General features: G+C 32.7%; 1 protein-coding gene across 4 annotated transcripts; it reads right to left on the bottom strand.

The window, feature by feature from the left end:
• Window positions 1-325: 325 nt before the first annotated feature.
• Window positions 326-24252, bottom strand: LOC112737451 (fatty acyl-CoA reductase 3). 4 transcript variants are annotated; one of them, XM_025787359.3, is made up of 10 exons: window positions 24116-24252; window positions 23871-23974; window positions 22191-22393; window positions 21852-21952; window positions 20597-20789; window positions 20271-20432; window positions 13382-13463; window positions 1937-2209; window positions 1358-1485; window positions 326-653 (listed from the first exon to the last, which is right to left on the bottom strand). In XM_025787359.3, exons 1-10 carry the CDS (start codon window positions 24192-24194, stop codon window positions 491-493), a joined length of 1488 nt encoding a protein of 495 aa, XP_025643144.1. In that variant the 5' UTR covers window positions 24195-24252; the 3' UTR covers window positions 326-490. The 4 variants fall into 4 exon arrangements, with proteins under 4 accessions (XP_025643144.1, XP_025643145.1, XP_072067399.1 ...); XM_025787360.3 differs by having other exon boundaries at window positions 22191-22369; window positions 24116-24245; XM_072211298.1 differs by lacking the exon at window positions 20271-20432 and having other exon boundaries at window positions 24116-24245.
• Window positions 24253-24774: the final 522 nt, after the last annotated feature.

Raw genomic sequence — 24774 nt, 5'->3', positions numbered from 1 at the left:
ACTTTATGAGATTTGAAAATTTTTATTTAAGTAAAAAGTATTAGTATATCTTTTCAAATTTTTTTAATATTATTACTTACTTTTTAGATATTAGAAATCATTAATATTTAGGTTGAACTAGACTTTTATTTATACTAGATTAAATATTAAATAATATTTTAAAAAATTAAATTATACTTAATAACTTATTACTATTAACTTTTTTTAAAAGAAATTGGGAGAGTTCGAAACCTCCACTCGCCCCTTGGTATATGTCCGTCACTGATTTCATGTATTATCCCGTACCGTGCAGAGTACGAAAACATACACTAGTTACAAATAAAAGTAGGCTGGAAAATCTTTTTGCGATAGTCACAACACAATCTTCACATTACATGTCTATAAAACTCAAAGCATCCTTTATTGTAAGTAGTAATATTTTTCAACTATCATAAGAAAATATATAATAAAGTGCCACATACAACTTTTATAATGCAAAGAACATGTTTAATTATGACTTGAAGGCATACTTGACGACACCAGGAAAATGGATGTTGATGAAGTAGTCATCCCAATCAATAACTTTTGGGTCAAAGTTAAACAAATTCATTTCTTCCGAGTCCATACCTTGTCTTGCCGCTGCTAACAGTTTTACTGTGTTCATATTATCAAATCTGTTTGGAAAATAAACTAAGCTATTGTGAGTTGATGAATAATTAATATATACACATAAATATATTAAATAATTAACTTTTCTATAATATACTAAATAAACTCTTAAATTAGTTTTCCAAATTTTTTGAGTGGCCATTTTAATTCTTGATCTTTCTTTGTTAGTAATAACTCATCTAATTTTACAAACTGTGAGACAAATCAATTCATTTCTGTATGTTTCGGAAATTTTAATTGGAGTGAAAGCTACATATAATATCTCTCTTTGTAAGTTTAGGAACAATTTATTTGTAACTAACTAATTATTAAACAAAGATTAGAGATTAAAATAACCACTCCAAAAAAAATTTGTAAACCAAGTTAAAGTCTTATGCCATAAGACTGCGCTTAATTTGGTTTTAAGTACAGAAAAAAGACACAAAAAAACAAAGATACAAGAATTAGTATTAATTTTTGTATTTTATTTTATAGTAAATTTAATATAAAAAAACTATCAATAATAAAAAAATATAAAAAATAAATGATATTTTTTGTTAAAATATTTATATTTTTTATTAAAAAAATATAAAATAAAAACATATTAATTCAATATCTAACATATAATATATATGTTTACTGTTTAGTGCCTCATATATTTATAAACAAATGCAACCTATACTATACGTAAAATCTTAATTTGGGAACTACTACTTTAGAGTTAACTTACATGCCATTGAAAAATACATAAGACTTGTAAAGATCAGCCATTCGTATAACAGCATGGATCTTTCTGAAATAGTCGGTATATACTTCTTGGGAATTCTTGTAGAAAGCTTTATTCACCAGATTAAGTACCTAACATAAATTTAAACTCTATTGTAAACATCTTGTCATCTAAAACCACCAAAATCAGTTTATTTAGAAGTAATATCTTAAATTGCAATTGTAATAAAATTTTTGGAACTTTTGCAATATCGATGTCAATACAATGGTAATTAGAACCGCAATTTAATTAAAACTTTATTGTCAGGAGTAGTAACCATTATAATAAAGAAGAGCTTATCTAATTTGTACTCTAAAAATATATATTAAGATTATAAAGTCACCAAAAATATATTAAAATTATAAATTAAAAATATTTGTATTAAAAATATAAAATATTTAAATTTTTAATACATCTATTTTGTATTTATAAGAAAAATTAATAATTTTTATTAATAATAATCTTGTAAAGTATTTTTTATGTTAGTTAAATTAAAAAAAAAAATATATCACGAAATTTTAACATGGATTTGAAGTAACTAACCTGCAGAGGCAGCAAGTAACGAATAAACATGTATGTGCGAAAGGTTGCCATGTTATTCAACATTATAAGTTTTCTAACTTTGACAGGCTTTCCATTTCTATTTATCCAAGGTTTTGCAGTGAAATATCTGAACATGTAGTTGCAGAGATTGTGGTATCTCATAGGATTGCTAACAGAGGAACCCACATGATATATGGTGATATTATCACTGGGCTGATTTGCATGCGCCACCATCGCCGCCAGCATTGCATTTACCACCATGTCGCCTGGTATCTGCATCAAATCCATTGTTATTTTTTTGACTATTCTAAGTGTACACCAAAATCAGTTATTAAAATTAGTTATTAGTCTAAAATATATGTTAGACTATAAATACACATTGAAAATCAATTAAATTGCATATGTATTTATACACAAATACATTGATAGCTGATTTTAGTGATTAATTTTGGTGTACGAATAGTATTTTTGTTATTTATTTTGATGTCTACATCAAACTCAATGTTAATATTATTTTTTTTAAATAAATTATCTGATTATGCTACGTATACACTAAAATTAACCATCAGTATAAAATATAAAAAAAATTTGGTAGCCACAAATTTTTCGCCATAATTAACCAAAACTTTCCAAAATTTACCTCATTTATATAACTTAATAATATTTTGATTTTTTATCTCACTTTCCTATCAATCCACTTATCATACTTTTATTAGCCACACCTATTAATGATATTAATTATAATATTATATTTCTAATTATTAAACATTCTTATAATTACTATTTAATATTTTTTATAATTTAAATTTTTTATTTAAGAATACAATAAATACTACTAATAATAAAGAACTGTAATAATAATATTCATTAAATGACTTTAATTGTAATTGATTTTTAATTCTTTTATTTTATTTATTATCGTCATTTCAGGAATTAGCAAATGTAAAGGTCTTGTTTAATAGTTTTTGTTTATCAATGTTAAAAGAATCATGAAGGTCGTATAGTTTTTCCAGAGGCCAAAAATCACGATTCTAGTTCAATTATAAGCGCAATTGGGATAGACTAAGAAAATTTACAAAAAGTCGTCTTTATCATTGCAAATAATATGACATTTGAATTCGATCTTAATATGATATCTATATTGGAAAGAATTGAAGAATAATTTGAACAATAGACGGACTCACCCGATGAAATTGTTGCCAATCAACCGATTTTCGAGAATATGAAAAATCACACTAACTTTGATGAGGTATGGTAATAAACTGATTTATTTATTTTGTATTTTTATGTGTATTTATAATTATACTATACTAATTAAGTTCATATACATAACATTCATAAGCGCATAACATCCATAATTACATCCAACTAATATTTAAAAATTAAATTCATATTTATTAGATATTACATCCATACAAATATCATTTTTTAGTTATTGCATAAATAACTATCAAGTTAACACAGAATGTTTTTAAATTTTATCATAATTGAATTTAAAAAAATATCAAATTTTTAAATTAATTTATTCAATTGATAAATTTACTTATAACATCTATAAATTTATACACATAACATCTATAATTTCATATTAATATATCTATAATTTTGTACTCATAATATTCATATATAATTTTATATATATGATGTTTATAATTAATAAATTTTTATAATTAATATTAGGGATAAGTACTTTTTTCATCCTCAAGGTCTGGGGTCAAAATCAAAATCGTCATCGACCTTTTTTTTTTATTAAAATCATCCTCAACGTTATAAAACGTTATAAAATCGTCCTTTTCTATTTTTTTGGACCAAATTACCCTTAACTATTAATAAAAATTAAAAATAATATTAAAAAAAATAAAACCCCACCCCACCCACTTCCATCACCATTTCTTCGTCTCTGCCCTCTCCCCCCCCCCCAATTTCCCTTCCTCCTACACCCACCCCCAAACCATCACTCCATCACCCCCTCACCCCTGCCGCCGCGTGTCCAGCCCCCCGCCGCCCCGCGTCCAGCCCCCCGCCGCCGCCGCGTCAAGACTGCCGCCGCCCCGCGTCCAGCCCGCCGCCGCCCTGTGTCCAACCCGCCGCCGCCTCTGCTTTTCTGCTTTTGCTTTCTGCTTTCTGCTTCTTCTTTTTCTTCTTCTTCTGTGAACTGGATTTTTGATGAAATTTGTTGTTGCTAAAATTTGAATTTCTGGATTTTTGATGAAATTTGTTGTTGTTGATGAAATCTGTTGATGATGATGATGATGACCATGAAGAGAGGAGGGGCATGAGGAAGGGGGTTGGAGGTTATGGTGAGGGAGTGGGGTGAGGGGGTGGGGGGTTACGATGAGGGGGTAAGGGGTGGGGAGGGTTACGGTGGGTGAGGGGGTAAGGGGTGGGGGGGGGTTATGGTGGGTGGGGGTGAGGGGTGAGGGGTGGGGAGGGTTACGGTGGGTGAGGGGGTGGGGGGTGGTTACGGTGAGGGAGTGGGGAGTGGGGGGTGGGAGGGGGGTGTTACGGTGAGGGAGTGGGGTGAAGGGGTTGTTGCTGTTTGGTGGTGGTGGTGGTGGTGGTGGTGAGGAAGGTGAAGAGGAGAATGATGATGATGAGGGTATTTTGGTCCAAAAATTCGGAAAAGGATGATTTTAAAGCGTTTTTGAACGTTGAGGATGATTTTAATAAAAAAAAAGGTCGGGGACGATTTTGATTTCGACCCCAGACCTTGGGGACGAAAAAAATACTTATCCGTTAATATTACCTAGATTATTTTTTTATCAATAATAGGCTTACCATTGTAATTATTTTTTTTAGTAAGTACATAAATAGTACATAGTATATAAGGTGTAATAACTCAACAAATATTTTCTAAGGGAATTTTTTCATTCTCTTCAACAATAAGAAGAACTTATTTTTCTCCCTCTTTTAATCCCTTCTGGTTCATCAAATCATCAACATCACAACTTGAATAGCTTAGAACATGAGATTTTCTTCATGGTGCGGTGAGCGTGGAGAACAACCAAGCTGTGAATAAAAAAAAATTGTGAATTAAGATCCAATCCAATTTTACCATTTTCTTTCTATCCCTAATTTTTTTTTCGACATTTTCTTTCCCCCATTCTTACCTCTTCCTTCAAACTCATCCAATAGAGTTTGATAAGAGGCTATTTCGCAAGATTTTTTCTTGGTAAACATAGCTGTTCTGATCAACGAGTTGGAAGGAAGAAGATCTGAATCCTTATTACTCTGTGATTCATTGATTTCTCAAAATGGCGAACATGGTAAACAGATCCTCCCATTGTAGAGGTCGTGGAGCTACATTGGCATGCGCTCATTGTAACAAGCAAGGCCACACAGAATATGTATGCTATAAGAAGCATGGATACTCCTCCCATTTTTATCAACGGCAGCAACATAACATCACCATCAATCACATGATCACTGAGGGGAATGATGATATACTCAGTGACAAATAATTTCAGCTCAATTGTCTCAAAGAGAACACTAGAATATCAAGATCTGGGTTCACTCCAGAGCAAAGATTTGTCTTATTAGGGTTGATCAAAGATAAAAGTGTGCAGCAACAACCTCATAATGCAAACCAAATTTTGACTAATTCCATTCAGAACTTCCACTCCAAGTAAAACCATTGCATTACATTTTAATGCAAAAATTATGAGTATTCTCACTCAAAAGTCTGCATTATAGGTCATTGACTCCGGTGCAACAGATCATGTGACTTTTGACTTAAAAGATTTTGCAAGCTTTCAAAATATTGCTCCAATCAATGTGATATTGCCAAATGGGACCAAAACTGTTAGCACCATCATTGGCACAATCACATCCTCTAAAAATTTTTTCTCAAAAATGTTTTATACATTCCTTCTTTTGATTTTAAACTGATCTCTGTGTCAAAGTTAACCTCAAACTTATATTGTCAACTGTTAATCAATGATAAGTGTTGTGAGATATAAGATCGATCCACATCAAAGATGATTGGCATTGTTGAGTGTATAGAAGGGTTATATACAATGAGTAGAGAATCAGAATTCTCTCACTTTCCCCCTCTTCCAATAAAGCAAGCTTCATTGGCGGCAACTACGACTACTACTCATCCCACGACACCTTCACACAGTGAGCACAACAACATTTGGCATCTTAGATTAGGACACATACCCATGCATAAATTGATTTTTTTGAAGAAGTATTATCCTTTTATAGATTGTATTGCTTCAAAATTTCCTTGTGATTCATGTCATTTTGCAAAACAAAAGAAAATTTTCTTTTAATCTTAGTACAACTGAAATAAAAGATTGTTTTGACTTAGTTCATATGGATATTTGGGGTCCTATTTCTGTCCCTTCTAATGAAGGACATAGGTATTTTTTTTGACTGTGGTGGATGGCAAGAGCAGATTCACTTGAATTTTTTTTATGAAAACCAAATCTGAAGCATCACAATTGGTTATTAATTTTGTCAGAGTACAATTTGAAAAACAAGTTAAGTGTATAAGGACTGACAATGGGACAGAGTTCACTCTAAAATCCTTTTTTGCATCAACTGAAATTTTACACCACACTTCTTGTGTAGAAACACTAGAGCAAAACGGGATTATAAAGAGAAAACACCAGCACATTTTAGGTATTGCTAGAGTACGGCTATTTCAATTAGAAATTTCACATTGTTTTTGGCAATACGCAGTTGCTCACGCCATTCACCTAATTAATAGGCTGCCCAGCACAAACCTGGATAATGCTAGTCCTTACAAGCTTTTGTATGGTAACTTACTTGACCTTTTATATTTAAGAGTAGTTGATTCTCTTGCATATGCCTCCACATCAACAAATTCAAGAACAAAATTAGACCCAAGAGCCAGAAAAACAGCTTTTCTTGGTTTTAAATTAGGAACAAAGGTTTTCGACTTATTGATTTAAAATCAAAGAAAATTTTCATATTCAGAAATGTAACTTTTTATGAAACTCATTTTCTATTTTTAAATTCCACTAGCACTGACATTTCTATGGTACCCACCCGTACTCCACAATGCATTGATCTTTTTCAATATGATACACCATCCACACATCATTTGCAATCACCCACACATACCACACTCACAAATTCAAATGAACATTTTTTAAGCTCAATGCACTCACCAATTTTCTCACACACCATTGCACCCATTACCACACCACACACTAATAATGCACCTGCATCACAACACTCTGACATCACACATGACTGCATTACTAGAAAATCTGAAAGAGTTAAGAAACCGCCTGCTTATTTGAAGGACTATCATTGTATGATAACCCACACAGCTCTTTCTAGCAACTTTGCCAACTCTAACTCTTTATATCTTATCTCACAACACTTGTCATATGATAAACTAACCCCAAAATATAAGTCATTTTCTCTAGCCATCACCTCAAATCCAGAACCTAACACTTATGAGGAAGCAGCTGCACATAAATGTTGGAGAAAGGCAATACAAAATGAATTGACAGCTCTAGATCATAACAGAAGACTGAACTCCCAAAAAACAAGAAGGCTGTAGGTTGCAAATGGGTTTTTCGGGTAAAATTCAATCCCGATGGCACTATAGAGAGGCACAAAGCGAGGCTAGTTGCAAAAGGATTCAGTCAAGTGCAAGGAGTAGATTATGGTGATACTTTTAGTCCAGTTGTCAACATGACTACCCTACGAGTAATGTTAGCATTAGCAGCGGCAAAGAAATGGCATTTGAAACAGCTAGACGTCAACACTGCCTTCCTTCATGGAGATTTAGACAAGGAAGTTTATATGAAGATACCAGCCGGTTTGGGTTTGTCACAACCAGATTTGGTTTGTAAATTGTAAAAGTCTCTATATGGGCTTAAGCAAGAAAGCAGGCAATGGAACATTAAGCTCACTCAGACTCTTGTGGATGCTGGTTATAAGTAGTTTTTTTATGATCATTCACTCTTCATCAAGAAATAATCTGAAAACTTTACTGCCATTCTAGTATATGTTGATGACTTGGTTTTAACCGGGAATGACATTGGTGAAATCAATTCCATCAAGCAAAATTTGGATGACAAATTCAAAATAAAGGATCTTGGTGATCTTAAATACTTCTTAGGAATGGAAGTAGCATGCTCTAACTCTAGAATTCACATTTATCAGCGGAAGTACACCATGGACCTTCTCAAGGATTTTGGTTATCTAGATTGCAAGCCCCTCTCTACCCCCATTTGATTATAGTCAGAAACTCTCAAAGGAATCAGGTACCATTTTACTAGACAACACCGTTTACAGACAGCTCATCGGCCGACTCCTTTACCTCACAAACACTAGACCCAATATCTCTTATGCTGTGGGACGTTTGAGCCAATTTTTGGACTGTGCAACCACTTCTCACATACAGGCTGCTTTTCGCGTACTCCGATATTTAAAAGGCCGACCTGCAACTGGTCTCTTCTTCTCTTCTACTTCAAATCTACATCTTACTGGATTTGCCGACGCTGACTGGGCTACCTGTGCCGATACTCGTCGCTCCGTTTCCGGTTATTGCTTCATGCTTGGAACTCTCTCATTAGCTGGAAGAGTAAGAAGCAAACACAGTTGCCAAGTCCTCTGCAGAAGTTGAATATAGGTCTCTTGTTGTTGCCATCTGTGAAGCTAGTTGGTTATCTTTCTTAATGGATTTTATTGGTTTGCCACTTCAAAAGTCTATCACTCTATTCTGTGACAACCAGTCAGCCATTCACATTGCCAATAATCCCATCTTTCATGAAAGAACCAAACACATTGAAGTGGACTGCCACATTGTTCGTGAAAAGTATTTGTCTGGTCTCATTCATCTTATGCCAGTTCGTTTCAAAGATCAACTTGCTAATTTTCTTACCAAAGCTCTGCCACCAGGTCCCTTTCTTGCTAATGTTTTTAAGCTAGGGTTGTTAGATTTACACAATTCTAACTTGCAGGAGGGTACCTAGATTATTTTTTTAATCAATAATAGGCTTACCATTGTAATTATTTTTTTTAATAAGAGTACATAAAGAGTACATAGTATATAAGGTGTAATAACTCAACAAATATTTTCTAAGAAAATTTTTTCATTCTCTTCAACAATGAGAAGAACTTATTTTTCTCCCTCTCCTCTCTTAATTTCTTCTGGTTCATCAAATCATCAACATCACAGTTTGAACAGTTTAGAACATGAGATTTTTTTCAATTAATATTACTAAATTTTAAACTATGTATCTTATTGTATTTTTTAAATGATCTTATATATGAACTAATAAATCATAATTTTAATTATTTTAATATTTTTATTTATTAATTTTAATATGACGAATTAATAATTATTTTTAAAAATTTATTTTTTAATTTTGGGAGGGGAGAGGTTACTTCCTACAAACTACTGGGTTTAGCTCGTTGCCTTTCATTCCTTACCTATAGCATAAGAAAAAGGGCGCGTTGTTTATATTTTATTTTTTATTTTTTAATAGTCTATATGTAAAATATGAATTGTATATTAGAAGTTGTTAAAATTTTTTAATTTAATCTTCATAATTTTTGCAAAAAAATTACATTTTAATGGATAATAATGTGATTGAGAGATGTTAGGGATTTGATTTAGGAGAAATTAAAATTAATTTTAGAAAGAACATTAATGACTCCAAATAGGTGGGTGATAAAGAGGGTGAATGATAAAAAAGTGTATGTCATTTGTTTATCAAGAAAATAGGAATTTTATATAATATTTTTATATTGTAATTATTCTTTGGCTATCTAGCATCACCAATAAATATATATTAAAATATAAATACATATTAAAAATAAATTAAATTATACATATGTTTATACATAAATATATTGGTGACTAATTCTAATTTTAATGTATGAATAGCTTTTTTTTGTTTTTGTGTTTACATCAAACTCAATGTTAATATTATTGTTTCTCTTTTAATAAATTATCATGAGATATCAAGTAACCATGAATATTTTGGATGCTAATAATTCAACTATAAAATATTTAAGTTAACTTGATACCAATCATAAAGAGCGAGGGAGATAGCTCGATAAAATTAATCAACAAACTATGTATTTTGAATAATTTTGTATTAAGGCTAGACAACACCTACAATATTCTATAATAATATGAGTACAGTTTTTCTAATTGCAAACTCTATACGACATAATCGAACCAAATATTTTTAGTTAGATATTCAATTGATTTGAGACAAAATCTAGAAGAAGACTCTGCAAGTCTGCATGTAATTCACATCCCTGACACTGATCAAATTGTTGAGGCACTAACTAAATCTACTGTTCATCACTAGATGATCTCGGGTGTTCGACGGGTCGGATAATAATAAAGGGATGAGAGAGTGAGACCTTGAAGTGGCTTGGAGCGGGTTTCTGGTCTAGAGCTAGAGGCTAGCGAAACCGATGGTAGAATGGACGAGAGAGGGTGGCCACCTGCAAAGACATTCCGACGATCAAGTCAGTGTCCATACGAAATGATAGCCAAATTAGGTAAGGTAATGTGTACCTCGGGAGGAGTGCTGACCTCTCCCCTTATATACTGTGCTGGGTGGGCCGATGAATGACCTAGCCCACTGGCCAAGATGCTTGTGAGCTGTCCCTGTCCACGTGGGAGGAGCAGGTCATTTCGGACTTCGGGTTGGAGCCTCGGGTGTTGCCTCGAGGAGACCGAACCGACCGATTTTCTAGGCGTGGTGCGCTGGGTCGTGCAGGTGGTAAAGTCGGGTGCCAACCGGGTCAGGTGTTAGGAACCGACCCATTGGATTTTCTTTGTGAGGGATAATTTGAGCTTGGGTCAGGGGTGGTGCCCCGACCCGGCGACTAGTTGGGCTGGACTTGTAATAGTCCGTAACACCTACCATTGCCAACTTGCAAATCCTAGTTATTCAATTAGCTCGGTTTCTAGTCTTTTTCATTTTCTTTCTCTCTATTTCTTCTTTTACTTCTTTTAAAGTAATCACTTCAGATTTTTATTATTTTTTCAAATTAGTTTATATATTTTAAAATTAAAATCATTAATATTCAAGTTAAATATTTTATGTTAAAAAATAATATATTTTTTTTTCACAAATACTATCTTAGATGTGCTTTTAAAATTACATATATAACTCTAAATAAGTTATATTATTTTGAATAGAAAATTTCTTTTAACAAATTGTGAAATAATGGTTAATATAAGTTAATTAAAGGATATCATTAAAAGAGATATGGAATTATCAATGTTCTGAAAACCGATACGAATCGGCTGGTCGAACCGGGAATCGTTAGTAAACACAGTTTGGACAATAAACAAAACCGTCCAATTTAAAAACCGAAGTTAGACCGTCAAACCGGCTGAGAACCGGTCGATCGAACCGAACCGTGACCTGACCGGTTTTTTAATTTTGCCAAAAAAGTGAAAAACGCGTTTTGCTTGGCCCCCAAATGGAACCCTAAGACTCTTTCACCCAGACACCCACACTGCACACACCCACTCTCGAGCCTCCCCTCCCTCCATTCTCACCTCTCGCTCTCACGGTCTCACCACGTTCAGTCTCCCCCGCGAGCTTCCGACGCAACCTCCGTCCAGCCACCGCCATTTGCAAGGTCTGTGGAAGTCACTCACCTGCACAGACCCGTGGTGCCAGCTTTCTGTTCGCACAACAAGCTTTCCTTTCAGCCGTCAAAATCGCAGCCACCGTCAGCGCCAATTGCCGTCGCGAGTGTTTTCCTGCCGGCGCCAACTCTGTTCGACCCTTCCACCCCAGCCACTGTTCCTGTCACCGCCAGCTCTGCATTCTTCTTTGTCTTCCACTAATTTGTATAAACCTAATTTGTTGTAATAATAATTGTTGAAGTATGATTAATTGTTAGTTCTAACTTCTAAACCTTGCTGTTATTTCTTGAAGTATGATTAATTGTTGGTTCTACATCATTTCATTCAGCAACACCATTCGTATACGGGTCAACACCCATTTGAAGTATTATTAAATGATTTTTTGAGATTCTGCTGGAATATTTATTTTTTTTTTTTGGATTCGGTTAGTGCTACTCAGATTGAAATTTAAATCTTAATTAGCTCTGCTCCTGTGGTGTATTATACTGTTTTCTTATTTTGGATTGAATCATTGAATAATTAGTTGATTTATTTCAGTTAATCTTTGTTAAAATTACGTTAATTTAGTTCATTGCTTAACCTTGTTAACCTTGCTTTAGTTCTCAAGTTACTTGCTGCTTCAATTTAAAGGGATTGTGAATTTTGGTTTAAGCTGTTATTGAAGTTTCCTTCGTTTGGCTGTTCTTCAGTTTCCCATTGAAACTTAGCCTTTGATTCTTTAAGCATACACGTTCAAGTTATTGTTCTCAACAATGCTGATTCTTAGATATTTCTTTCTTTGTTGCTTTGTTTTAAATATTCCTATAGATGTTGTGTTGTTGCTGTGTTTTAAATGTTCCTTTGATTTTTTGTTGTGTTGTTGCTGTGTTGTCTTTCTTTTTACTTGAATGTTTGTATTGATTAGCTGTTTGAGGACCTGCACACCGACTTACATTCTTGCAATAAAGCTTTCCATGTTAAAACTTTTTGGCATACAAAATGAATGTAGTTTGATAATTTCTAATGGATATAACTTAGTGTGGGATGAGCTAGAGATTACTCTGAAGGTGTTGGGAAGGAAAGGAGGTTATTGAGCAATTGGAGAGTTGACAATGCTAGCTTTTTTTTTGCTATTAATCATTGTGTTGAACTTGTTAAAATTAGTTTGAAAATTCTGTTAATTTACCTTGTTAAAATTATGTTCGAAAATTTTGTTAATCTTAGTTAAATATAGTTGATTTTTGTTAATCTTGGTGTGTTTATTTATATTTTATTTATTATTTTATTATAAAACGGTTATTTCGGTTGAATCACGGTTGAACTGGTTGGACCAATAAACCAGTAAACTAATCACTAGAACAGTTCGATGACCGGTTCGATTTTCAGAACCTTAAAAATTATATAAAAGAAAATAATTACAAATAAGTATAGGAAAGAAATAATTTTTAATTAGATTATTAACCCTTTTTTTTAATTTGTAAAAAATTATTAGTTGTATACTCTCATTTTTCAGACGGATTGGAATTTACAACTTTAAGGTTTAAAATTTTAAATTAAAATAAAAAATAATAAAAAATTGATATTAGTAAAAAAAATTGACTCTAATTCTTAGTCAAACTATTTTATTTACGAGATAACTTTATATCGTTGAAGGTATAAAACGTTTTACGTTCAAATTAAATACATCAATGTTAGAAAAGTCTAAAGAGTTATAAATTATAATATAAAATTTTTTTATCTACTTAATTTTGAGTCTTGGAGAATAGGATTAATTCAAATTTAGACATTTATTAGCTACTCTAATGCTCTAGACTTCATTTTCTAATTAAGAAGAAAGGCTTTGTTTAGTGACTCACCACATCGGATACTCCATGAATATCTCCAGGAAAGCATGTTAATGTTCCTTTACCATACGCAACAGCAACACTGTCTATGGTTCTGCATGTAATAAAAATGTCTCAAGAGCCAAGATAATGAATAATGCATAAAATAGACATAAGATTTAAGGTAATATAAATTTTGAGTTACCGGAAAGTGAAAGAAGAAACTTATTATATAATTTAAGACTACATTTTTTTTGTAGTAGTTTTTGAGATTCATGACTTTTACTATTTTCATCGTCTCAAATTCAAAATTCACTATACTGATTCCTAAGATTCAGTTTCAGACACTATATTCGTCCCTAGATTCTTTTCAACATTGAATCAATGAACGGATTGTTGAGCTAGCTCTAACTTGGCTACTCTAAACATATGATTATCTAGCGTCTTTTCGTTTTAGTTCTTAAATAAGGCAAAAACAATATCATTTTGGAAAATGAAGTGAGATATAATGATTTGCATCTCATATAAACTCTTATTCTTTTTCTTTTTTTTGTCTTGTTTAAATGCCAAAATGAAACGACACTATTTAACCATATATCCAGCGTGGCAAGTCAAAGTTAATTCAGCACTTAATTCACTAATTAGTACTAGAAAGAGTCCATGAACCAATATGGTGTCGAGAACTTAATCTCGAGAACTAGTATAAATAATTTTGAATTTTAGAAACTAAAATAGTAAAAGTTATGAATATAATGAGCCACCTCGAGGATCTAGTCATAATTTAAACTTTATTTCGAATGATAGGAGTGTTTTAAGCCTGTTGCTGTTATTGCATTATTGCTGAGTCAGCTAAAAGAGATTAGGAAGTTAGTTTTTCTGTTTAAGAGAAGTTAGTTAGAAGTTAGCAATTCAGTTAGCAGCTAGTAATTCAGTTCAGTAGTTAGTTACAAGTTAACACTTCCATACCCTTCTAGAAGGACTTCCCTTTGTAAGTATAAAACGACTCACTCACTCACTGTACACTCACTTTACCAATTACACATTTGAAATAGATTTAGGTTACGTTCTTTTTTCTCTCTCTCTGTTCTTCAAACTCAGCTTCACTACTCACTCTCCCTCTCAGATCTGAATCTTTCTATCACACACCACAAGTTCCTGATACCTTTCATGGTATCAGAGCTTTTGGTACTACAGCTTCCATAAAATTCATGAAAATCAAGCCTGCTCAGCAGCAAGATTCAATCACCATGGCGCAAGGGTTCACAGCAACTCCGATCTCGATGAAATTGGATGAGGACAACTTCCTACAGTAGAAAGATCAGGCAGAGTCAACGATTGAAGGTAATGACATGCTGAATCACATCACAGAAGAAGGAATACCTCAGCAGTTTCTAGTGTCTGAGAATGGTGGAACTGGCACAGCAAATCCTGAGTTTCAGAAGTGAAAAAGGCAAGATGCACTCCTCAAGTCATGGCTATTAGCTTCAATGAGCAAACCGTTTACAACAAGGTTGGTTGGATGTGTATACACATGGCAGGTTTGGTAGAGGCTCGAAGATCACTTCTCTTCTCAAATCAAAGCCAAGGTAATGCAGTTAAAGAATAAGCTGAATACTATTCAAATTGGTGTCTATATCACTGAATATGTCTTGGTAATAAAAGGAACAATAGATGCACTAGCTTCTGTAGGTGAATCTGTGAAGGAGAGTGACCATGTAAATGCAATACTAAATGGACTAACTGAAGAATACTCATCACTGATAATCTCAGTGTTAACAACATCAAGATCTCAAAGTATACCTGTAGGCGAATTAGAAGCATTACTTCTTTCACATGAAAGCATGTTAGCAAGGTTTAGAAGGTCAGAAACACTTGTGCAAGCTAATTTAGCTCAGCACTATCAATATGGACAAAGTCAGCAAATGAGAGGAGGCTTCAGGGGTGGCTTCCGAGGCAGAGGCAGTAGGTTCAGAGGAGGCAGAAATTCATACACTGATGGAAGAATGATGCAAGAATTATACAGTGGTGGAAGAGGTATGCAAGAATAGTACAATGAAAGAAATGAATATAGAAGAGGACAGCACGAAAGAGGTAAAGCAAATGGTGGTGGTGCAAGGAATTTCATCAATACAAGACCACAGTATGAAAAGCCACAATGTCAAGTGTGTGATGAAATAGGACACACAACAAAGACATGTTGATACAGGTATAGTGAGGATCAGTATGAAGAGGATTACAGCAACCAGATCAGCCAACCTGCAGCTAATTTCAGTAAAGTACTAGCTGCACCTGCCACCATCCAGGATCCAAATTGGTATCCGGACTTAGGCGCCACGCATCGCGTGACACATGATGAACAAAATTTGGTTGAGAAAGAAGAATATGTAGGAGATGAACAAATTGTCATTGGAGATGGATCAGGTTTGCAAATCAATTCAGTTGGTAATTCGTGTTTTAAATCTGATTTGAGCTCTAAGCTATTTAAGTTGAGGAAAATTCTGTTTGTGCCTGAAATTACGAAAAACTTAATGAGTGTCCACCAATTCTTTGAATTTCATGCTAATAAATGTTGTGTTAAATCACAGGAAACCAAAGAAATTGTGCTTCAAGGGAAGGTCGATAAAGGCCTCTATAAATTTGTCAATTTTGCTGCACACACACCACCAGAAGCTCATGTGACCATTCTAAATAACAAGAACAGTCTCCTAATATGGCATGCCAGATTAGGACACCCTAGCCGAATTGTTTTGTCAAAAGCTCTGAGCAACTGTTGTAATTTTTTTTTCAGCCAGTAATAAAATAGATTGTCTAGCTTGTTGCATTGGGAAGTCCCATCAGTTGCCCTTTTCAACCTCACAAACAATGTGTACACAACCCTTACAACTTGTATATACAGATATCGGGGGTCCAGCCCCTATGTCTGACAATAATGGAAATTGGTACTTTGTGAATTTCATTGATGCATTCTCAAAGTCCACTTGGCTTTATCTCATTAAGTCTAGAGCTCAACTAAAATCAGTTTTTAATCACTTTTAACGAATGGTTGAATTGCAATTAAACACAAAACTAAAGGTGATACAAAGTGATAATGCTGCTGAGTATATGAGTTTGTCTAAAATCTTACAGGAAAGGGGAATCATACACAGGTTCTCATGCCCTCATGTGCACGAACAAAACGGCTCAGCTAAAAGGAAACACAAACATGTGGTTGAAATGGGGCTAACCTTACTAGCAGCAGCCTCAATGCCTACAAAATTCTGGGGTGAAGCCTTTGCTACAGCAGCAAAACTAATCAACTTACTACCTACACCTGTGTTGGAAGGGCAGTCACCAATAGAAAATTTTCTTGGAAAGAAACCAACCTATGAGAATCTCAGGGTATTTGGGTGCCTATGCTTTTCCCATCAAAGGCCTTACAACAAGCACAAGCTCAATTTCAGATTCTCTCTGTGCACCTTCATTGGATATGATTCAGTCCGGAAAGGCTACAAATGCCTCACTCAACAAGGAAAAATCATCACAACTCCGAATGTAGTATTTTTTTGAAGAAAGATTCCCTTTTCAAGAAGCAAAAGAAGTAGCCAGCAACAGACAAGACTCAGAGACCTCAACTCCAACTCCAAGTTTTCCAAAAATTTCAAAGCTCAGTGAAGTCACCAGGACAGCTTCAATTCAAGATAGTTCAGATTCAGCTCAACAGATTTCAGAAGTAGCAACAACAAACTCTCCTAGAAATGCAATCCAACAAATTTCAGTAACTGGAAGCTCAGTCCAAATAGCACAACAACAACCTAACCTTAGAGCAACTACACCTCAACAGGGCCGGCAGCAACATCAGCAACTCCCATCCCAATTCCAATAAATGACATAGAAATTATGTTGCCAATTTCAGACCTGGAACCTAATCAAACAGTGTCAAGGAACTCACATCCGATGGTCACCAGAAGCAAAGCAGGAGTGTTCAAATCAAAGGCCTTTCAAGCAAGTGTAGAACCAAAGAGTGTACAACAAGCTCTCAGCATACCCGAATGGAAAGCAGCAATGGACACAGAATATGAAGCGCTAATGAAGAACAAAACCTGGGAATTGGTCACTCTCCACCCCAATAGAGAAGCAATTGGAAGCAGGTGGGTATTTAGGATCAAGTACAATGCAGATGTGTCCCTACAAAAAGCCAGGCTAGTAGCACAAGGGTTTGCACAAAAGCCTGGTTTTGACTTCACTGAGACATACAGTCCAGTGGTAAAACCAACCTCTATCAGGCTACTTCTGTCAATGGCCTTGGCAAAGTCTTGGGTGATAAGGCAGCTAGATGTGAACAACGCATTTCTGCATAGAGAATTGGTAGATGAAGTATATATGAAACAGCCCAAAGGGTATGAAACTAGTGATTCATCCTTAGTATGCAAACTGAACAAGGCTCTCTATGGGTTAAAACAAGCCCTAAGAGAGTGATATCACAACCTGGCAACTGGACTAGGTGAAATTGGCTTTCAAGCAACAAAGTCTGATATCTCAATTTTCTTGAGAAATGTTGATGGCATAAAGACCTATATACTAGTGTACGTGGATGATATAATCATCACAGGTGAATCAGAGAAGCTGGTAAAAGAAACAATTGAGCAACTGAATACAAAATTTGCTCGCAAAGACATGGGGAGTCTTCATTACTTCCTTAACATTTAGGTTGAAAGATCTAAAGCTGGTGGTTTGCTCTTATCACAGTAGAAGTACATTGGTGAAATTCTAAAGAAAGCTGGCATGAGTGGTTGCACAAGCTACCACACCCCATTGCCTTCAACTGTAATATTTTTAGCTTTTGGTGGGCCACAATTTGCAAATCCTCAGCTATATAGGTCCGTAATTGGAAGCCTTCAGTAACTATGTAAAAGTCCAGACCACCCGCTAGCACAATATTGTCTGCTTTTGCACACAAGGCCTCACGGTTTTGCCTTTGACGATAGGGATGATAGCCGAAACCCCCCACACTCACTCGTCAAAACGCGTCATGCTAGGGAGAGGTATCCACACCTTTATAAGGCATGCTTCGTTCCCCTCTCCAACTGATATGGGACCTTACAATCCACCCCCCCCTAAGAGAGCCCAGCGCCCTCGCTGGCACATCGATCCGGACTCTGGCTCTGATACCATTTGTAAAAGCCCAGACCACCCGCTAGCACGATATTGTCCGCTTTTGCACACAAGGCCTCACGGTTTTGCCTTTGACGATAGGGATGATAGCCGAAACCCCCCACACTCACTCGTCAAAACGCGTCATGCTAGGGAGAGGTATCCACACCCTTATAAGGCATGCTTCGTTCCCCTCTCCAACCGATATGGGACCTTACAAACTAGGCCAGAAATCTCTTACAGTGTCAACAAAATGGCACAATTTGTTCAAGCTCCTTTGGATGTTCACTGGAGAATGGTAAAGAGGATCCTGAGATATCTCAGTGGCACAAGACACTATGGACTGCACCTGAAGCGAGAAAACTCTATGCAAATCACTACATATAGTGATTCAGATTGGGCTGGAGATCCAGATGACAGGAAGTCTACAAGCGGGTACTGCGTGTTCCTTGGTAGAAATTTGATTTCGTGGGCATCAAAGAAACAAACTGCAGTTGCGAGGTCCAGTACATAAGCAGAATATAGAAGATTGGCTGACCTGGTGGCAGAGTTACTATGGATAAAGAATTTTATAGTTGAATTACAGTGTCCCTTAAGAGAAGCACCACTAATGTACTGTGACAATCTGAGTGCAGTACTATTAACAGCCAATCCAATCCTTCACTCAAAGTCCAAATACTTTGAAATAAACCTTCACTTTGTAAGAGGTTATGTAAACAACAAAAATGTCAGAATCAGCCATATTCCAGGAATCATTCAGGTAGCTGATGTTCTGAAAAAAATAGTACCTTCAAAAAAATTCTTGCAGTTCAGGTCCAGGCTGAATATTGTTAAAATGGAGAGTGGTGATCAACAAGCTAGTCAAGAAACCAGAATTAGCAGCAACACCTAAAGGGAGTGCAAATGTTTACTCTCATGTGTATTGTTCTTGTAGAAGAATTTTGAAAAAAAAGAAAGTGGAGATTATGATAGGAGTGTCTTAAGCCTATTGTTGTTATCGCATTACTGCTGAGTCAGCTAAAAGTGATTAGAAAATTTTTCTGTTTAAGAGAAGTTAGTTAGAAGTTAGCAATTCAATTAGTAGCTAGTAATTCAGTTCAGTAGTTAGTTACAAGTTAACACTTCCATACCCTTCTAGAAGGACTTCCCTTTGTAAGTATAAAATGACTCACTCACTCACTCATTGTACACTCACTTTACCAATTACACATTTGAAATGGATTCAGGTCACGTTCTTCTTCCTCTCTCTATTCTTAAAACTCTGCTTCACTACTCACTCTCCCTCTCAGATATGAATCTTTCTATCACACACCACAAGTTCCTGATACCTTTCATCGAAAAAGATATTTCGTTTCATAATAAATTCCACTTAATTCTAATGCAAAATATAATAAGGGTAAATTAAATTTTTTGTTTTTAGATTTTGCTAAAAAATTTTAAAATATTCTTAAATTTTATTTTATTTTAATTTTATCTAAAAATTTTTTTATTTATATCAATTACACTTTTGTCAATTAATTCTTCAAAAAATTTAGGATCAATTTAACAATAATTTCATAAGAATAATTTTCAACTTTAACACAAATAAACTAGACATAGTTATCATAAATTATTATTAAATTAATTCTAAGATGACAGTAATATATTTGATACATTAAATTTTTTTAAAATAAAATTAAAATAAAATAAATTTTAAAAATATTTTAAAAATTTTTGATAAATTTTAAAGACAATAATTATACTTTATTCACGTAATAAAATTCTTAAGTTTGTGCAATGTGATATGTTGTACCTTACACCTTCTATCCAACCAGAAAAAGGTTCTCTATAAGTGCTGGTGATTATCGTAGGACGTATAATAATAATAGGCATGTTTCTTTTTGAAGTTTCTAAAAGCATTTCGCCCATTGCTTTTGTAAAGACGTATGTATTTGGCCATCCATACAAAGTTGCTCTGTAATTAATTAAATATAATTCTCAGTGAAAAGAATAGAGCTACTAATAACAATAAGAAACGAAGTTAAGACTATTTTTTATCGCATACTTTTAATGGCTAGAGTTTAAATTTTATGTAACAAAAAGATGCTTTAAATGAATATTATGAATATGTGCACACACCTTTTGATGCCCAAGTCCTTCATGGCAAGTTTAATTTCATGTTGGGTGGCTCCTTTCTGCTGAAGGTGATTCAATTGTTGTTGCACCAATTTCATTTCCATTTCAATGTCCAATCCAGGCACTCCATTCAGTGACACACCCATGTGCTGTGGATCTTCTAATATCACTCCTTCTTTCTCACCACATACATAAGCTAACAAACAAGCAATAATAATAATAATAATAATAATAATAATAATAATAATAATAATAATAATAATAATAATTGTGACTCATAATATTTTATTGAGATTCCCTAAGTTATACAAGTTCATAAATAGCAATGTTCATATTTTTATTTGGCTATAAAAACTATACTCCTTTTTTTATATCAAATTATAGCTTTTGTTGAAAATTGTAATTTTATGTTACTCCTCTTTCTCTTTCTCTTTTTTATTTACTCTCTATTACTTTATTGCACTAATACTACGTACTTAATCATATACTATTTTTAATTTTTCCGTTTATTTTGATATTATTATTCAATTAATATAAAATAATTTATTTATTTTTTGTGTTAGAAAAGTATATATTTCATTAATATTAATAAAAAAATGAGTACACAAAACTTTATATGTCTGAATGAGAAAGGAAAGAGCAAAAAAAAAAAAAAATTCTAACATAAACAAATCTTTAAAACATTATCTAAAATTGTCACGAAATTATATTTTCTAAAAGTTTAAATGGATAGAAAGAGGTATATAAATGTTTATATTTCAATAGAGTTCTTTGAATAGAAATTTCTTTTTAATTTGTTTAAATTTTTTGTATATACTTTCTTTTTCTTCGTTTTATTTTGTCATATGTTGAAATTTGTTCTTTTTCTATTGAGTTTAAATAAAAATTGAAATTTAGAGTTTTAAATCATAAAAATTCTAATATTATGTCATAAATTTTTTTTTTTAAATTTAAACATAGGTATATTTCTACGTATTTCTCTATAAAGATAAAAAAAATCACAATAAATTGCAGTTTTGGTAGATTTAGATCAATTAGTTACATTAAAAACTTGGTTTATTAAAAAATAAAAATGAATACTAGCCTAACTTGTTTTTATCACCTCTAATTCTCGCATAATATATAGTAGTATATATGGGCATATGGCAATATTTAATTTATCTTTTGTACATTCTAACCTGTTGAGACGTGGACAAGCATAATATCTTTTGTACATTCTAAAATATCATCATTATAACATGCATATGTACATTCTAACCTGTTGAGATGTGGACAAGCATCTTGAGTTTATTACATTGATGGGCGAAGCTCAAGATATTCTGAACTCCTAATGTATTTATACCCATTGCCACATCATATCTGTATTTATTAACACAATGAAAAAAACTTACTAACTATATAAAAAATCCTGTGAGAGAGTCAATTTTTTTCAAAAAAATATATATATATATTTGATAACAAAAAATAACTAATCAAAATCAGACAAAACTTATTTTATTTAGTATTTATTAATTTTTATAATAATTAATAAATATTAAATAAAATAAATTCTATTTTTTTTTTGTCTCTTTAACATTACTATTTATTGTACGTGTACCTTTCATCAAATTTAGTTGTTGCAGCTATATTAACAATAACATCAGTTTGACTGTAAATCTCATCCCTTAAAATGGAGTCTTTCAAATCCAAGTTCTCTTGAGAAATGTCACCAGCCACCACACTCAACTTTTCTGATACAAAGGAATCGAAGTTTGCTCCGAGGGTTTTCTTCAGAACCTTGAACAAGTCCTTTCCTATTATCTACATATTTTAAAGGATAAAATATATTTTTTATTCTTAAATTTTTTTTAAAAATTTTATTTTACTTTAATTTTATTTTTAAAATTTTTAATTTGTATCAAATATATTTTTGACAGTTAAATTTTTAAAAAATTTAAGACCAATTCAGCAACAATATATGATAACTATGTCTGATTTATTTATGTTAAAAGTTCTTCTTACGAAATTGTTGCTGAATTATTGATTTTAAATTTTTTGAAAATTTAACCGCCAGAAATATATTTGATACAAATCGAAAATTTTTGAAATAAAATTGAAATAAAATAAAACTTAGAAATATTTTTAAAATTTTTCATAGACTTCAAAGAATAAAAAATATACTTATATAATTAACCATAGAATCTAAAAGTTTATTAGTGAAAATATATACATATTATTAGGTGAGACTTTTATGGAGTTTGGAAACCATGGTGTTCGAAATACTATGTGACGAATATGCTTCTGTATATGAATACAAATTTAACAATTTGTTTTCTTTTGTCTTGATGAAGTTTAATCAATACTTTTTCTTTATGTATATTTATTTGGAGGCGTATGATGCTTATGCTTATGAATACAAGTTTAACAATTATGGTGTTTATGGTTACACTTTTTATTATTGTAAGGAAAAGTACGAGGAGCCAATGGAGTATTTGTACAATGTGTACAATGGAGGTTTATGGAGTATTAGAGATATAACCATTAGTGTTATCTTTTCTCATCAGTTGAAGCTTTTGAGATGGCTGGTATCATGACATGGTATTAGAGCGCTAGATCCATAGTATAGGGGATGGTTATTATCTATAGTACTCTGATGGTTATTCTAGATAGTATAGGAGATGTTCATTTTGTAACTCAATAGCCCATTGTACACATTATACAAATAGTCCATTATCTCCCTCGCAGGATCCGACACCAAAGTTTAAAAATAGTACTTTATTTTAAATATATAATTATTAAATTTCATTTATTTATTTTTCATCAAAATTTTCTTTGATTTTCCCTTAATCATTTTCATAACATGTATGTGTTAATATTTCTTCAAAAGAATTCAACTATAATATTTAATTGAGGATAAAGTTTATGGTTAATAACATCAATATTAATGTGGAAATAAAATTTGGAGTTCGATTGTTCAAATAAATTTTCTTGCGTTTAATTCCCTTAGTGTCACAACTTTGTATAGGAGACTAATTAGGTTATTCCTTCTTGCGTGTGTGTATATATATATATTATTGCACTAAAATATAAGCAACAAATGGACTTATGAATATTAGCTATTATATATCACCCATTATAAATATGAATAACTTTTTATAATTATAAATTCAGTTTGATTATTATAAAAAAAAATGCAAGAAAGTGCGTGAATAGTGATGAGAATGTATTTTGTTAATAATAACTTATGGGACTTAATTATATATAATTAAGATGCACACAGCGTCCTCAATTTATTTACCTCATGATGCAAACGATGCTCGGTAGATTTAGTATCCGTGGTTCTCAAAAGAAGATATAATTTTTTCACATTTGGTTGGACTCTAAGTATCTTCTCCACAAAGACTGCGAAAAAAAAAATCAAACACATACACATACATGAAATAATGTACTATAAAATGAACTACTATATTTTTTAATTTCCTATCCACTACATACACTATAATGAACTACTATAAAATTATATATAAGCAAGAAACAATATACTTTTTGCAAGGAAGCCAGTAGCACCCGTGAGTAAGATGGACTTGTCCTCAAGGAACTGCACTATGCTTCCTAACTCCATTATATATTATTTTTAGATAACTTATAAGAGGCAGAAATAATGAGGTGTGAGATGCGATAAGAGAAACGAGATCGAGCGAATATATATATAGAGAGAGAGAGAGAGAAACGTATGTGATGAGATGTGGTGACGCAGAAATAAAATGCATTCAAAGCACCCATTGGTCCTAACTATGCATCCGTAACAACTAACAAACGTCATTCATTACAATTCTTCTGCTAATTCATAATTGGCTTTTCATGGAGTGTGATTTTCGGGGTTTTTTTAATTTAAATTCTGGGTTTTAGTTTAATTTAAATTATGAAAAATTTGTATTTTAACAAACGTAATTATGAATTTAAAATAGAATAAGTAACAATTATTTCAAAATTTATTAAAAATCATTATTTGATTCGTTTGTATTAAATTTTATATATTAATATTTCAAATTTAATAAATATGATATAAAGAAAATAGGTTATTGTAAAGAAAAATGGTATAAACCATTTGAGTAGTTAATTAGTTTTTTTTTTAAGTTCTTGTATGAAATTGTAGCGATTCAAAATTGTCACATTTTAAAAAAAAAAACCTACATAAATTT

This window comes from Arachis hypogaea, chromosome 13, assembly GCF_003086295.3.
Source record: "Arachis hypogaea cultivar Tifrunner chromosome 13, arahy.Tifrunner.gnm2.J5K5, whole genome shotgun sequence".
NCBI classification, from domain to species: domain Eukaryota; kingdom Viridiplantae; phylum Streptophyta; class Magnoliopsida; order Fabales; family Fabaceae; genus Arachis; species Arachis hypogaea.
The sequence above is the reverse complement of the archived record's forward strand: the minus strand, read 5'-3'. Positions and strand labels throughout refer to the sequence as shown.

What these genes read in the sequence shown, in the direction of transcription:
- LOC112737451 (XM_025787359.3), bottom strand. Translation starts at nt 24,194, where the DNA reads ATGGAGTTAGGAAGCATAGTGCAGTTCCTTGAGGACAAGTCCATCTTA. An exon ending in TACTGGCTTCCTTGCAAAAA is followed by an intron (nt 23,975 to 24,115) that starts GTATATTGTTTC and finishes TTTTTTTCGCAG; the next exon opens with TCTTTGTGGAGAAGATACTT. An exon ending in AAGGACTTGGGCATCAAAAG is followed by an intron (nt 20,433 to 20,596) that starts GTGTGTGCACAT and finishes AATTAATTACAG; the next exon opens with AGCAACTTTGTATGGATGGC.